A 16,972-nucleotide genomic window follows, 5' to 3' on the forward strand; every position below is an offset into this window, starting at 1 on the left:
GTTGGCCTGGTTTGGTCCATTCGGTCCAATCTTGGGCCGATTTCTTTAAAATTTGTATCAAAATTCTCGTTTTAATTTTCTCTATCATATTAAGCCATAAAAACACATTTTTAACCCTCTAGACAAAATTCTAATTTATAGGTTAATTAGCCATTAATTAACTGGGTTTTATATTCTACCCACCTAAATGGGAATTTTGCTCACAAAATTCGAATTTAATTACCTGAGAATAAGTGCAGATAGTCAGTTCGCATCTCCGACTCAAGTTTCCAAGTGTGCTCCTCAACACCGGCTTGACTCCATGCTACTTTGACTAACGAAACCTCTTTTCTACGCAACCGTTTGATACTAGTATCATCAATTCTGACCGGAGTCACCGGAAGCGTCAAATCTTCTTTTAACTGAACAAATTCAGGTTCTAACACATGGCTAGAATCAGGAGTATACTTCTGAAGCTGCAACACATGAAATACGTCGTGCAGGTTTGAAAGGTGGGGTGGTAGAGCCATCCGATATGCCACCGGTCCAACCCTCTCCAGGATCTGAAACGGACCAATGTATTGAGGATTCAACTTTTTCACTTTAATTGTCCTACCTACTCCTGTGGTTGGAGTAACTTTAAGAAAAACATGGTCTCCTTCCTCAAATTCTAAGGGCTTCCACCTCTGATCGGTGTAACTTTTCTGATGACTCTGCGCAATGAGTATTCTATCTCGGATCTTCTTGATTTGTTCGATAGTCTCAGCTATCATCTCCGACCCCAACAAGCTCTTCTCCCTAGCTTAATACCAACATAGCGGAGATTGACATTTTCTCCCATACAGAGCCTCATACGGAGCCATTCTGATGCTCGCATGGTAGCTATTATTGTACGCAAACTCCACTAGCGGCATTGATGACAAGTCATCTTAGCCTAGTTTCACTAGTCTTTTTCTTTTGTTTTCAATTGTTTTTATGCACTTTCTTGAGCCATAAGTAAGCCAATTGGGTAGAATTTCATATTTCTTTTGATTCAATCAACCATGGATACATTAATGCAATTTCATGAGATTTTGTGCTATAATTGTCATATATTATGAAAGAATAACAAACTCATGATTTTGGGCATAGCTTTGATGTGTTTGATTGATTGATGATAGGTGCAAAGAGCTTTGAAGAAGGTTGAAGAAAGAAGAAAAGGCAAGGAGCAAGAGAGAGAAAAAAAAGCTTGAGCAAAAGCTTGCCTCAAACTTTACCTCAAGCTTTTGGAAAAGTTGAAATCACCCAGGATGGAGCAAAAGCTTGCGCCAACGTTTGCCTCAAGGTTTTTTTGGCAAACGTTGGCGCCACACACCAACACCCTGGAGGAGAAAAGCTTGCGCCAACATTTGCCTCAAGATTTTTGGCAAACGTTGGCGCCACACATGCACACAAGGGGATCCACGTTTGGCTAAAAGTTTGACCTCAAACTTTAGCTCAAACGTGGGTATCAGCAAAAGGGGGTGGCTGATATAAAAAGCTTGAGCAAAAGCTTGCCTCAAACTTTGACTCAAGCTTTTGTGCTTTATGTCCCGGTTCACAATGGGTTTCTCTCCAACTCCAAGTGCAATCAACACAGGCTTTTATCAACCCAATTCCATCAAGAGCAAAGGCCCAATTCAAGGCTTGAAGACCATTTGAAGAAAGTGTATAAATAGCTTAGGATTTAAGTTTTCCGGAGCTTTTCCTTTAGAATTCTTAGAACACTTAGAGAGAGAGCTCACCTTTACATTTTTAGTTATTCTTTTTAATTCAAGAGAATTAGGAAGGGGAATTGATCTCTCTTCTTCCTTGTTCTTGCTCAGCACTCTTTACTTCTCTTGCTTTGGATCTTGGGTGGAGAATTGAAGAACTTCTGTTTCAATCTCACCTTGAGATCTTGTTTAATTTTTTGCATAATTGAATTTCCATCTCTGTTAATTGCTTCTTCTTCTACTATTTCTGCAATTTACTTTTCTTCATTTCCTTTGCAATTGTTCTTGCTGGATCTAGGAAGGCAGTGAGATCTAGACTTGGCTATCTAGTCTCTTGAGTCCTGAGATCTACAGCTTTCAATTTCAATTTCCTTGTTTCGTTGCTACACCAAGCTTATTTTCATTTTCATTTGAGATCCGGTTTAATTGAATCCATCTTTTACATTTCTGCTTGTTGCAATTTACTTTTCCTTGTTTAATTTCTGCACTCCCAATTCCCTTTATAATTCAAGCCATTTACATTTCTTGCACTCTAAGATTCTGCAATTTACATTTCTTGCGTTATAAGTTTCTGCCATTTAATTTATTGTTCTTTAAGATTCAGCACATTTACTTTCCTGCTCTTTCCTTTACTGCAATTTCCCCTCTTCCCTTTTACTTTTCATGCAATTTAGTTTCTGCAAATTACAAATCACTCAAATCAACTCTTGATTCGCTAGACTAAGTCATCCACTAAACTAAAATTGCTCAATCCTTCTATCCCTGTGGGATCGACCTCACTCACGTGAGTTTTATTACTTGATGCGACCCGGCACACTTGCCGTAGTTTTGTGTTGAATCGTTTTCCACACATCAAGTTTTTGGCGCCGTTGCCAGGGATTGAAATAGATTGACAATGATTAAGTGAAGTGGAGATCTAGATCTAGCATTTTTATTTTCTGTTTCTCTAACTTTGGATTAACCCACTAACTGTTTGAATTTTTGCTTGAACTAACTGAAACCTCACTTTAGCAATAAAGTGAAGTTTTCTTGGTTTCTCTGGCTTCGTATGATTCTCATACTTTAGCTTGTTGAATATACGAGAGAAGCAATTCTCTCTTACTAATCTTTCAAGCCTATCAACTGTTTGATACATTGTGTCAGCTAAACCTTTTAACCACATTTTGGACATGAATGTATTCAATCTTCATTTGGACTATTTGTGATTGTGCAGATTATGGAAGAGAACCCAACGAATCCCAGTCAGCATGGTAGTAATGTCCCCATCTTAGATGATAATGCAACCCATAACTTGAAGCACCCACTCGTCACCATGAACGACATTGCTCAGTAGTTTGAAGCTTTCCCACAAGGAAACATCATCGGATGGGAAGAACTAATGAGTAAACTCCTAGCCAAGCTGAAACCACCTCAGGAAATTGTTAAACCAGAGGCAGAAGTGCAACCATTCACACAAGAGAAGGAAATTGAAGGTGTCCATACAGTCATGAACCAAAACAAACAGATGCATCAGCAAACTCTACAACAACTAGACATGATGGTCAGAAAAATCAATGAGCTGAGAACTGCTGTAGTACATGCGTACAACCTAACTCAAAACTCCTACGGGTGGAGTCAAGCTGAACAAGGTTCTGGAGCAATTAACCATGAGTAATAAAGTTATGAGCAATCACATTCTCCAAACAGTTCCTCTAGCATATTCCAACACAGGTCTCAGAATGATATGTACAGCCCACCCTGGAGAACTCAGTCCAACTGGAGGGGGGTTGAAAACCAAAATCAAAGACCAAGAGACTTCAACTGCAACAATTCCAACTTCAAAAACCAGCATAAAAACCACCCCCACAACAACAATCATCATGCACCACCCCAATACACACATTTCCAACCCCATCCTACCTCACAACTCGCCCAAAATGACTCTCATCAACCATCACAGTTAACACAACCACGACCAATTCCAAACTTTCAAAGACTCTATGTTCTAGAAATGATGATGGAAAGGTTCGTGAAAGTTCAAGAGATGATAATAATAGAGCAGGAAGAAGCAAGGAAAAATCAAGAGATGATAAGCAGGAACCAAGAGGCCTCACTCAGAAGAATTGAGAAGCAAATGGAACAGCTAGCTAGACACCTTGCAGAAATGGGCGAAAGGAGGGAAAATATAGTCCTAAAGGCCACTGAAGATGACCCAAAGAACAGCGAAAAAGCTGCTGGGTTGAAAGGGAAAGCAGTTATGGAGGAAAGTGAGAAGGCTATGGAAAAGGAAATAATCATCAAAGAAAGACACAACAGAGGAATTCCACAAAAAGAAACAGAGGAAAGGAAGCCCATAGTGAGAGAAGGAAACCAAAGGCAACAGAAGCCTCAACTTCCATGATCCGAGGATGAAAAATGTCAAGCTAGTGACAATAAAAGAGCGCTTGTTGGGAGGCAACCCAACCGGAGGTAACCATCTTTTCATATCTATTTCAATAAAAAGGTTAATTAGTTTTATCTATGTTGCAAGGAGCTAAGTTTGGTGTTACACACCAAAACAATCTAAGGGAGAATGAAGAATTCTAAGTTTGGTGTTCCACCAAAATTTCATCATAAAGTATATTCTCACCTACTGCATAATGCTAGCTTCAAGTATTTAGACGAACTAGTTAACTATTCTGCTGTTTCCTAGTTTTTAGTTCTATTGCCTTTGAAAAAGAAAAAGAGTTTCACACATGGTTAATCTGATGCATGAGAACCATTGGCAAGGTACTAAGTTTGGTGTTTCCACACCAAAGTAAGTTCAAAGGCCCACAAATAATTCATGCATGCTAACCATTTTTCAAGTGCTTGGGGAACAAGCAACTTTCAATATCACTGCAGAGCACCATACAAACTTTTGGAAGATTTAGCATCATCAATCAAAGAGGTGAAGGAGGAATGTGAAGACCAGCAATGATGATGAGGAAGAGGACAGCAAGTAAACTCCAAAAGGTTGTATTGTTCATTATCAGATATTGCGGTGATTAAAAGTGATACTATACCCCTATCTGTCCTTCTGTCTAGTATAGTTTTTCTGCAATTCAATAATCAAGATGCTTGATCATTTACAACACTATACTCTCCAAACTTGTTTGCACTCAATATTTCAAAAATGCATCACATGAAAGTTCTTTGAAAAGAAGGATTAAGGAATTAAACAATTTTGAGGCAAGCAAAAGATTAGGAAAAGTGGTGGTTCTAGTTGTATGATCATGTATTGAGATTGCATGCTTATGAAAACTTGCATGGGAGCTCATAGGCGGGACATAGAGTTCAAAGAAGTGTTGTGGAGTTTCTCAAACATTTATTGATCCAAGAAGCAGCAAACAAAACAAAAGAAAATAAAGAAAATACAAAAACAAAAAGAACATGGCCCAAGGCTCTGAGCATCAATTACTAGGCAGAAGAAAAAAAACAAGAACTCAAAGAGTTGTTATTCTAGTAAATGCTTGTGGTCGAATTGTGTCAAAGAGAGAGGCTTGAGTAAGTAAATCCTTAGGGGTGCTTTAACACCTAATACCTTAAAACCAACTGGTTTAGGAGTATTGATTGAAAGCTTATCTAAAAAGCCGCTTTGAGACATGACACTTAGAGTCAAGGCCAAAGCACAAGAACTATAAGCTGCTTCAAGGTGATTACCTATAGAGAGATCTCCATGATATCATTTGGATGAAAGTCCTAAGACCTAAGACTTCCAAGATATAGGGACTAGTAAGCACTGAAGTCCTTGCATGAGCATATAATTTAGAGTTCACCCCACTATTTCTTAATCACTTCACTCACAGGACAGTACATGTAATTCTTCAAATCCATTCTAGTTAAAAGAACCTTTGAGCATAATTCTTTTCTTGCTTGGGGACAAGCAAGCTTTAAGTTTGGTGTTGTGATGACAAGTCATCTTAGCCTAGTTTCACTAGTCTTTTTCTTTTGTTTTCAATTGTTTTTATGCACTTTCTTGAGCCATAAGTAAGCCAATTGGGTAGAATTTCATATTTCCTTTGATTCAATCAACCATGGATGAATTAATGCAATTTCATGAGATTTTGTGCTATAATTGTCATATATTATGAAAGAATAACAAACTCATGATTTTAGGCATAGCTTTGATGTGTTTGATTGATTGATGATAGGTGAAAAGAGCTTTGAAGAATGTTGAAGAAAGAAGAAAGGGCAAGGAGCAAGGGAGAAAAAAAAAAAAAGCTTGAGCAAAAGCTTGCCTCAAACTTTAGCTCAAACTTTTGGAAAAGTTGAAATCACCCAGGATGGAGCAAAAGCTTGCGCCAACGTTTGCCTCAAGCTTTTTTGGAAAACGTTGGCACCACACACCAACACCCTGGAGGAGAAAAGCTTGCGCCAACGTTTGCCTCAAGCTTTTTGGCAAACGTTGGCGCCACACATGCATACCCTGGAGGAGAAAAGCTTGCGCCAACGTTTGCCTCAAGCTTTTTGGCAAACGTTGGCGCCACACATGCACACAAGGGGATCCACGTTTGGCTAAAAGTTTGACCTCAAACTTTAGCTCAAACGTGGGTATCAGCAAAAGGGGGTGGTTGATATAAAAATCTTGAGCAAAAGCTTGCCTCAAACTTTGACTCAAGCTTTTGTGCTTTATGTCCCGGTTCACAATGGGTTTCTCTCCAACTCCAAGTGCAATCAACACAGGCTTTTATCAACCCAATTCCATCAAGAGCAAAGGCCCAATTCAAGGCTTGAAGACCATTTGAAGAAAGTGTATAAATAGCTTAGGATTTAAGTTTTCCAGAGCTTTTCCTTTAGAATTCTTAGAACACTTAGAGAGAGAGCTCACCTTTACAATTTTAGTTATTCTTTTTAATTCAAGAGAATTAGGAAGGGGAATTGATCTCTCTTCTTCCTTGTTCTTGCTCAGCACTCTTTACTTCTCTTGCTTTGGATCTTGGGTGGAGAATTGAAGAACTTCTGTTTCAATCTCACCTTGAGATCTTGTTTAATTTTCTGCATAATTGAATTTCCATCTCTGTTAATTGCTTCTTCTTCCACTATTTCTGCAATTTACTTTTCTTCATTTCCTTTGCAATTGTTCTTGCTGGATCTAGGAAGGCAGTGAGATCTAGACTTGGCTATCTAGTCTCTTGAGTCCTGAGATCTACAGCTTTCAATTTCAATTTCCTTGTTTCGTTGCTACACCAAGCTTATTTTCATTTTCATTTGAGATCCGGTTTAATTGAATCCATCTTTTACATTTCTTCTTGTTGCAATTTACTTTTCCTTGTTTAATTTTTGCACTCCCAATTCCCTTTATAATTCAAGCCATTTACATTTCTTGCACTCTAAGATTCTGCAATTTACATTTCTTGTGTTATAAGTTTCTGCCATTTAATTTCTTGTTCTTTAAGATTCAGCACATTTACTTTCCTGCTCTTTCCTTTACTGCAATTTCCCCTCTTCTCTTTTACTTTTCATGCAATTTAGATTCTGCAAATTACAAATCACTCAAATCAACTCTTGATTCACTAGACTAAGTCATCCACTAAACTAAAATTGCTCAATCCTTCAATCCCTGTGGGATCGACCTCACTCACGTGAGTTTTATTACTTGATGCGACCCGGTACACTTGCCGGTTAGTTTCGTGTTGGATCGTTTTCCACACATCAGGCATATATCGAGCCCAGCTCGCCGGCTGATCCAGAACACAAGCCCTCAACATATCTTCTAAGGTTTGAATCGTCTTCTCGGATTGAACATTTGGTTGAGGATGGTAAGCCGTACTCAAGCTTAATTGGGTTCCAAAAGCCTTCTGAAATGCACCCCAAAACCTTGAAGTGAAACGAGGATCACTATCAGAAATTATAGTAGTAGGCACACTGATAAACCACTATTTTATGGTTTATCTTGTGCTTAATTGAGTGGATTTTATCAACTCTTTACCCACTTATTCATACTATTTGCATGGTTTTACATTTGCCTTCCTAATTATGTGTTTTGATTAAAAACATGCTTCTTTGATCTTATATTTGCTTATTATTAATCCTCTCTTATTACCATGAGATGCCTTGATATGTGTGTTAAGTATTTTCAGATATTATAAGGCAGGAATGGCTTGGAGGATGTGAAGAAAGCATGCAAAAGTGGAAGGAATGCAAGAAGTTTGAGAAATTGCTAAGCTGTCCAGCCTGACCTCTCTGCACTCAAACGGCTATAACTTTAGCTTCAGAGGTCCAAATGAGCGGTTCCAGTTGCGTTGGAAAGCTAACGTCCGGGGCTTCGATTTGATATATAATATGGTATAGTTCTCCTGACGCTAGGCGACGCGACTGCGTGATCCATGCGGCCGCGTCGCAAGTGACGGAAATCAGCGCAAATGAATTCGCAACCAGCGAATTCTGGACTGTTTTTGACCCAGTTTGCGGCCCAGAAAACACATATTAGAGGCTATAAAGTGGGGGAATGCATCCATTCATTGGAAGCTCTCACACATTCACAATTTTAGGAGTAGATGTAGTTTTTAAAGAGAGAGGTTCTCTCCTCTCTCTTAGGATTAGGATTTAGGATTTCTCTTAGTTTTAGGAGTGACTCTCAATCCCAGGTTCTTTATTTTTATTTATTTTCTCACTTTTGTTTATGACTCTCTATGTTTAGATTGATTTTCTATTCAATATATTTTTGAGGTATTTCAGACTTAAGATTGCTTTGCTCTATTTATAAGTGCTTTCAATTTAACTTACACATTTTCTTCCTTTTGGCTTTGGTTAAATAATTGGTAACTCTTGAGTTATCAAACTCATTGTTGATTAAGAATTGGAATTCTTCAAGAATTAATTCATCCACTTAACTTACCTTCATAGTTAGAGGTTAATAAAGTGGGAGAAAAATCCAATTCTCATTACAATTGATAAGGATAACTGGGATAGGACCTCCAGTCTTCATACCTTGCCAAAAGCTTATTTTACAGTTATTTATTTATTTTACTTGTCATTTAAATATACCTGTGCACATTGCCCAAGCTCCAAATTTCTCAACCCCCCAAATTTACAATTTCCATAACCAATAATAAGAACATACCTCCCTGCAATTCCTTGAGAAGACGACCCGAGGTTTGAATACTCGGTTATCAATTTTAAAAGGGGTTTGTTACTTGTGACAACCAAAACGTTTGTACGAAGGGATTTTTGTCGGTTTAGAGACTATATCTACAACGCGACCATTTCTATGAATTTCTTTACTGGTAGAAAACCCAACGTCAAAATGGCGCCGTTGCCGGGGAATTGCAAACGTGTGCCTTATTATTGGTTATTGTAAATATTTTATTTTTGCTTGTTTTTTTTATTTTTATTTTTATTTTTGCTTTTTTCTTAAGTTTAGAGGTTATTTGTTTTTATTTAGTTATTAAAAAAAAAAATTTTCAAAAATTTGTTCTTATTGTTCATCTTGATCTTCAAGTTGTTCTTCACGTTCATCTTGACCTTCAAGCTGTTCTTAGTTGTTTTCTTCATTTTGATCTAAAAATTTGAAATTTGGTGTCATTTTATTATTTTTCTCTTTCTTCATTAAATTTAAAAATATTTTTAATTAATTTTTTCGAAAAAAAAATATTTAAGATTTTTATTTTTAAAATTTTTATCTTATCTTATCTTATTTCAAAAAATCAAATTTCAAAATTCAAATTTAAAAATTTTCAAATTTCAAATTTCAAAATTTCAAAAATTTAATTTTCAAATTCAAAATTTAAATAACCTTTTAATTTAAATTTATTTTTTTATTTTATTTTTATTTTTAATTTTTTATTTCTATTTACTACTGTGAACTCTCACCCCTTTGGCTATGAGTCTGGTTACAATAATGTTACAGGAAGAAGAAATTACAATGAGAACAGGCACCATGGTTGGAACAATCAAAGATGGGAGGAGCCACAAGGACTTGATCAATCCTCATGGCAACAACCACCTCCAATGGACTATCAACAACCACCACCATATGCCTATGAACCCTTTCCTCAACATAACTTTGGACCACCAAACTCACAAGTCCCTTTCCACCACTCACCTCCATATGACCCTAACCCTCATCCACCATACCAACCACCTTATGAGCCAAATGAACCCTCCTATCCACTCCCAACCTCCATGGAGAAAGCACTTGCCGATCTAAACTCTACTATACAAGCTCTCTTCACCCAAATTAGACCACCAATTACCTTCAACAATCAACCCTCAAGCTCTAGTGCACTTCATTGTCAACCACAGAATAATCTCTCCATCCCATCACTACCATCCATGGAAGAGCACCCACATCCATCAATCCAAGAGCAAGATGATCCCAATTATGCTATTAATATGGAACAGGAAAGAAGGAATCATCTCGCGAATCCATACTTCATAAAGAGCTAGAGGAGGTCCTACGGGTAAGGGTAGGAGAGACCCTTGAAGATGAAAGAATAGTTGAAAGAAGTTGTCATAGAAAGAAAAACATCGAGGATGAGTACGATTTTATACTTAAACAACTGGACAAAGCAGCAATTATTAAAAAGGAAGAAGTGGTTGCAGACTTAAGAGATGCTGTACCTCCATTGGAAAGTCCAGTCACAGAGCCTCCTTCCACGGTGTTTGATGTTGATGTTGAGAAGAGCGTACAACCTCCAAGGCAGATCATGGTTGAAGATTTTGTAGAGGTTGATCAAGAGGTAGAAGATGTCAAGGAAGAGCACAAGGGAGTGGAGCTTAAAATTACCTTGCCAAAGTTGTTGGAAACCCCTCCCCCTAAGTTGCCATCATCCTTCACAACATTCAAGTGGGTAAAATTCATATCCCATAGCTTTCTAATCCCACTTGAATATGGGCTACTGGAGACGGATGGTCAACTTAGAGCTCTTTGTGGCATTAAGAGTAAGAGGAAGATGGCCAGTGGTAAGAATTGTCCTGCAAGGTTCATCATGGTTGGAAGCTTTAAGTTTAAACGCAAAGGTTGGTGTAGAGCTCAACTGAATAGGTCTAGGAAGCTATTTGGTAGCTGCAGTGAGAATTCAAATTACTTATCACCCGGCTGGAAAAATACAGATCCCAACAAAAATGGGTGTAAAAGCAAGGTTTGGGATCCTGGAATCTGTTCTGACATCCAACACCTCGGGAGCCTAAGAATCTTTTTGAAGCTGCTCAAGGGTTTTACATGCCTAGTTTGGGACCCCGGAGGTTATTGGAATCACAAACACTGGTGAAGATTCCTGGATGAGTTCAAGCATAAGCCACCATAACAGGGAGCTACCGAATGTCCAACTTAAGGACTCTAACTAAAAGTGCTAGGTGGGAGACAACCCACCATGGTATGATTGTCCTTTTTCATTTTTATGTAGTTTTATTTGTTTTTGAATTTTATTTTATTTTGTTATATTAAACCTGGAGTTTTGCATCACATTCATATTAACACTGCATTCTGCATTTTTCAGATTACAAAAAAAAAAAAAGCGAGCACGCGACGCGATCGCATCAGCGACGCGTCCGCGTCGCAAGGAGATGGGAGACAATATTAATATGAACAGAGAGTTACGCAGGAGCAGTGCTGGAGGTGTGCCAATGGCACAAATCACCCCACGCGACCGCGTCATATGGGAATAATGGCCTCCCACGCGACCGCGTCACCCACGCGGCTGCGTGACCTGAAATCGGCGTAAAGAGGGTGCATGGCCGAAAGTTGAGCTGGAGTTGGGCTGGACTCGTGCTGGTAGCCCAAGCCCTACCACGCGACCGCGTTCCCTACGCGGCCACGTCATTTTAAGAAGATGGCCACTCACGCGATCGCATGCCCCACGCGATCGCGTCACCCAGGATTTTGGCAATACTGAGTTTTGAACAGAGAGTTGTGCGACTGCGAGGCTGCACTCGCGCCACTAGCACAAATCGAGTCACGCGATCACATGCCCCACGCGTCCGCGTCACCCACGCGATCGCGTCGCCAGCGTCGCACAACCTATCCAGATTAGTGCCAATTTTCTTATCTTTTCTTTTCTAATCCTAAATTCTCCCTTCTCTCTCCTTTCTCACTTTCTTTTTCTACTTCTCATTCTTTTTCACTTTCATTTTATTTTATTTAATTGCATACTTTCATTCATTGCATATTTTTATTTTTTTAAATTTATTAATTTTGGTGTTCAAAAGTTCTTATTCAACTGTTACATCTTTTCTTGAATTACTTTGGTGCTTAATAACTTGTTTTACACTGTGGGATGATATTAATTATCTGCCAATGCCAATCTTTTATAATACTTGCACTTCATTTGCATTGCCACGAACTTACATTGTCTTTCATTACCCACTCTTGATTTGCCATGTACTTCTATTGTTTTCTCACTTACATGTTGTAGCTACCATGTAAATGAGACCCTTTTCATTTGGCATTAACCCAACCATACTTCATTTATTTTTTTATCTCTATTATTGGGTTACCTTTCTTCCCTTTTTCTTTCAGGATGGCCACCAGGAAGAGAACCGGAAGACGTTTACATGGGGAGACAGACAAGTCCATCTGCACAATCCTTAGAGAAAAGCATCAGTTGGAACAACCCATCCACCTGCACATCTCAGCATGCACCGAGGACGGTGCAATCTTTAAGTGTGGGGAGGTCAATACCGATCTCCATGGGTTAGTACTTTCCTGTCTCAACACCAATATTTTATTTTCTTTGTTGTTGCATTTGCATGTTTATTTGATTTTTGCATTTAGTTACTGCTTGGTTAAAATAATAAGTTTCTTCTTAAGATCCTATTTTTGAAATTTTTCACTAATTTAAATAAATAAAAAAAATTTTAAAATTTTTATGTGTAAATTTGTTTGAAGTTGTATGTGGAACATGGTTTTTGAGCCAAAGAACACACAACCTGTGAGAGTTGAGCTTATTTATATGGTTACATTATTTAACCATAAAATATTTATTCTTGTGTGTTTTCTTCTCTATAACTGCAATCTTTGCTTTGTTCCATTCTATATGTCCATTATTTAGTATATTTACATGCTTGCATATGATTGAGGCCATTATTTGTTATTAGCTCACTTATCCCAAATAAACCTACCTTTTACATCACCTTTGTTAGCCCCTTGAGCTTTTAATCCCCTCTTGTTCTATAACCACATCACTAGCCTTAAGCGGAAAACAAATTAATTATCCCAATTGAATCTTTGGTTAGCTTAAGATAGAGATTGTGTAGCAAATAAGTGTGGGGAAACTTTGGGAACATGGGTTGATAAGGGAATGTAACATGTTTCTAATTTATTTGAATATTGGGAATTTGGGAACCTACTCATGAAAAACCAAAATAGAAAAATAATAGAAAATCCATGTGCATTGATAAGTTAAGAAAAAAAAAGAGAAAAAGAGAAATATATATATATATATATATATATATATATATATATATATATAGATAAATAAATAAGGGGACAAAATTATCCCAATGTTAAGTTAATGAAAAATCAATGCACATGTGATAAATTAAAAAGAAAAATTTGGTACATAAGTATGGGAATCATACAAAAGTGGGAATTATGGATAGCTAGGTATGATTTTAAAGTTATATAGAGTGTATGTATGTTAGGTGAGAGCTTGGCTAGTCAAAGATTCAATTTATAGCTCACTTAGCCATATATATACCTTTACCCTTACCTTAGCCCCATTACAACCTTAAAAAAGACCTCATGATCTTTGCATTGGTACACTAAATTTTTGTTGATTGGTTAGATGAAGAACAAGGTTTAGAAAGCATGATTAGGGAAGAGTAGAGTGAATTACCCTATACACTTGAGAGATTAGAGTGATATACACTACTAGTGAGGGTTCAGTGCTTAATTCTATGTTCCCTGCTTTCATGAGTTATCTTCTTACAAGTTTATTTATTTTCACTGTATGATTTGAATTTAGTGGAATTTGATTCATATTTGTCTTGGAGAATTTATTTACTTTTAACCAAGTAGGTAGAAATATTTTTTTTGGCATATAGTTGCATTCATATAGATAGGTTGCATTTCATACATCCTGCTATTCCTCTTCATCTTTATAGTTTCTCTTGAGCTTAGCATGAGGACATGCTAATGTTTAAGTGTGGGGAGGTAGATAAACCACTATTTTATGGTTTATCTTGTGCTTAATTGAGTGGATTTTATCAACTCTTTACCCACTTATTCATACTATTTGCATGGTTTTACATTTGCCTTCCTAATTATGTGTTTTGATTGAAAACATGCTTCTTTGATCTTATATTTGCTTATTATTAATCCTCTCTTATTATCATCAGATGCCTTGATATGTGTGTTAAGTGTTTTCAGATATTATAAGGCAGGAATGGCTTGGAGGATGGGAAGAAAGCATGCAAAAGTGGAAGGAATGCAAGAAGTTGGAGAAATTGCTAAGCTGTCCAGCCTGACCTCTCTGCACTCAAATGGCTATAACTTTAGCTACAGAGATCCAAATGACGCGGTTCCAGTTGTGTTGGAAAGATAACGTCTGGAGCTTCGATTTCATATATAATATGCTATAGTTCCTCTGACGCTAGGTGACGCGACCGCGTGATCCATGCGACCGCGTCGCAAGTGACCGAAATTAGCGCAAATGAATTCGCAACCAGCGAATTCTGGACTGTTTTTGACCCAGTTTGCGCCCCAGAAAACACAGATTAGAGGCTATAAAGTGGGGGAATGCATTCATTCATAGGAAGCTCTCACACATTCACAATTTTAGGAGTAGATGTAGTTTTTAAAGAGAGAGGTTCTCTCCTCTCTCTTAGGATTAGGATTTAGGATTTCTCTTAGTTTTAGGAGTGACTCTCAATCCCAGGTTCTTTATTTTTATTTATTTTCTCACTTTTGTTTATGACTCTCTATGTTTAGATTGATTTTCTATTCAATATATTTTTGAGGTATTTCAGACTTAAGATTGCTTTGCTCTATTTATAAGTGCTTTCAATTTAACTTACACATTTTCTTCCTTTTGGCTTTGGTTAAATAATTGGTAACTCTTGAGTTATCAAACTCATTGTTGATTAAGAATTGGAATTCTTCAAGAATTAATTCATCCACTTAACTTACCTTCATAGTTAGAGGTTAATAAAGTGGGAGAAAAATCCAATTCTCATTACAATTGATAAGGATAACTGGGATAGGACCTCCAGTCTTCATACCTTGCCAAAAGCTTATTTTACAGTTATTTATTTATTTTACTTGTCATTTAAATATACCTGTGCACATTGCCCAAGCTCCAAATTTCTCAACCCCCCAAATTTACAATTTCCATAACCAATAATAAGAACATACCTCCCTGCAATTCCTTGAGAAGACGACCCGAGGTTTGAATACTCAGTTATCAATTTTAAAAGGGGTTTGTTACTTGTGACAACTAAAATGTTTGTACGAAGGGATTTTTGTCGGTTTAGAGACTATATCTACAACGCGACCGTTTCTATGAATTTCTTTACTGGTAGAAAACCCAAGGTCACACACCATGAAGTCTCACAATCTCCTTTATGTACAAGCGTTCTAACTCCTCAAGAGTGTAGATCACCCAAACAGCATCAAAACCGGCCCTAGTCCTTGGCACTCCAGACACAAAGTCCATCGCAATCCTCTCCCATTTCCATTGCGGAACTTCTAAAGGTTGCAATGTCCCGGAAGGTCTCTGGTGTTCGATCTTTACTTTCTGACAGGTTAAACACTTTGAAACATATTCCGCCACGTCATTTTTCATATCCGGCCACCAAAACATCGCCTTTAAATTATGGTACATCTTAGTACTCCCCGGGTGAATAGAGAATCCGCTTCTGTGTGTTTCCTTTAAGATATCTTGTCACAAAGTCCCAACATCCGGCACAATGATCCTACCCTTGAATCTCCATAGCCCATCCTGATCTTCTGACACTCTCCACTGATTTCCTTGCTCAATAGCTGGCAACACCTTCGGTAACACGTCATCGTTTTGATGAGCCTTTAGGAGCTCGAACTTAAAGTCACTTGAGATCTGTAATCGACTCAAACATAGAGTTCCAGACACTTCTTGAGCACCAATCTTCAGACTCCCGAATGCCTTGAGCAACTCCTCTTCTCAAAGCATCATCCAAGTAGCATACAACGACTTCCGACTTAATGCATCCGCCACTACATTCGCTTTACCTGGAGGGTAATTCAACTCAAAGTCTTAGTCCTTCAGTAACTCCATCTACATCCTCTGCTGCATATTAAGCTCTTTCATATCAAAGAGATATTTTAAGCTCTTGTGATCAGAGAAAACTCATAACTTAACCCCATAGAGGTAATGCCTCCATACCTTCAAGGCAAACACAACCGCAGCGAGTTCCAAATCATGCGTAGGGTAGTTAATTTCATGAGGTCGCAACTGTCATGAGGCATAGGCGACCAAATTACGATGCTGCATCAACACGCACCCTAGACCCTTTAGTGTGGCATCACAGTACACCTCAAATGGTTCGTTCGGCTCAGGTAACACCAACACAGGTGCGGTGGTCAACTTTCGCTTCAACACTTGGAAGCTCTCCTCACACTCAGGAGTCCAAACAAACGGCGCATCCTTGAGGGTTAACCTTGTCAGTGGCAAGGCTTTTTGCGAAAAGCCCTTGATAAATCTCCGGTAGTAGCCAAACAAGCCCAGAAAATTCCTTATCTCAGTTACTGAGGTTGGTCGTCCCCATTCCATCACTACTTCCACCTTAGAAGGTTCTACAGCTATCCCCTGTTTACTTACCACATGACCCAGAAACTTCACCTCACTCTTCCAGAATTCACATTTAGACAGTTTTGCATTGAGTTTCTTTTTCTTTAGTATCTGCAACATGGTCCTCAAGTATTCTGCATGCTCCTCTTCAGTCTTGGAATAAATCAGTATGTCATCAATGAAGACAACAACGAATTTATTCAGAAACAGACGAAAAACTCTGTTCATATAATCCATAGACACTATAGGAGCATTTGTCAACCCAAAAGACATTACAGTGTACTCGTAATGACCATAGCGAGTCCTGAAAACGGTCTTACGGATGTCCTCACCTCTCACCCTTATCTGGTGATAACCGGATCGCAAATCGATCTTGGAGAAAATCCCGGTTCCTTGTAACTGATCCATGAGATCGTCAATCCTCGGCAGTGGTACTTATTCTTTATTGTGACCTTGTTCAGCTGCTTGTAATCTACACAGAGCTGCATACTCCCGTCTTTCTTCTTTACCAGTAACACTGGCGCGCCCCACGGAGAAACACTTGGTCGGATAAAG

At 38.2% G+C, this 16,972-nt stretch overlaps 1 protein-coding gene across 1 annotated transcript; it reads right to left on the minus strand.

Moving 5' to 3' along the window:
* Window positions 1–215: 215 nt before the first annotated feature.
* On the minus strand, window positions 216–752 carry LOC107605609 (uncharacterized). The gene is made up of 2 exons (XM_016307537.1): window positions 531–752; window positions 216–455 (listed from the first exon to the last, which is right to left on the minus strand). The coding sequence occupies exons 1-2, from the start codon at window positions 750–752 to the stop codon at window positions 216–218; spliced, it is 462 nt and encodes a 153-aa protein (XP_016163023.1).
* Between the last annotated feature and the right edge of the window lie 16,220 nt (window positions 753–16,972).

The sequence above is a fragment of the Arachis ipaensis genome, chromosome B1, assembly GCF_059453495.1.
Source record: "Arachis ipaensis isolate K30076 ecotype BB chromosome B1, ASM5945349v1, whole genome shotgun sequence".
Classification (NCBI taxonomy): Eukaryota; Viridiplantae; Streptophyta; class Magnoliopsida; order Fabales; family Fabaceae; genus Arachis; species Arachis ipaensis.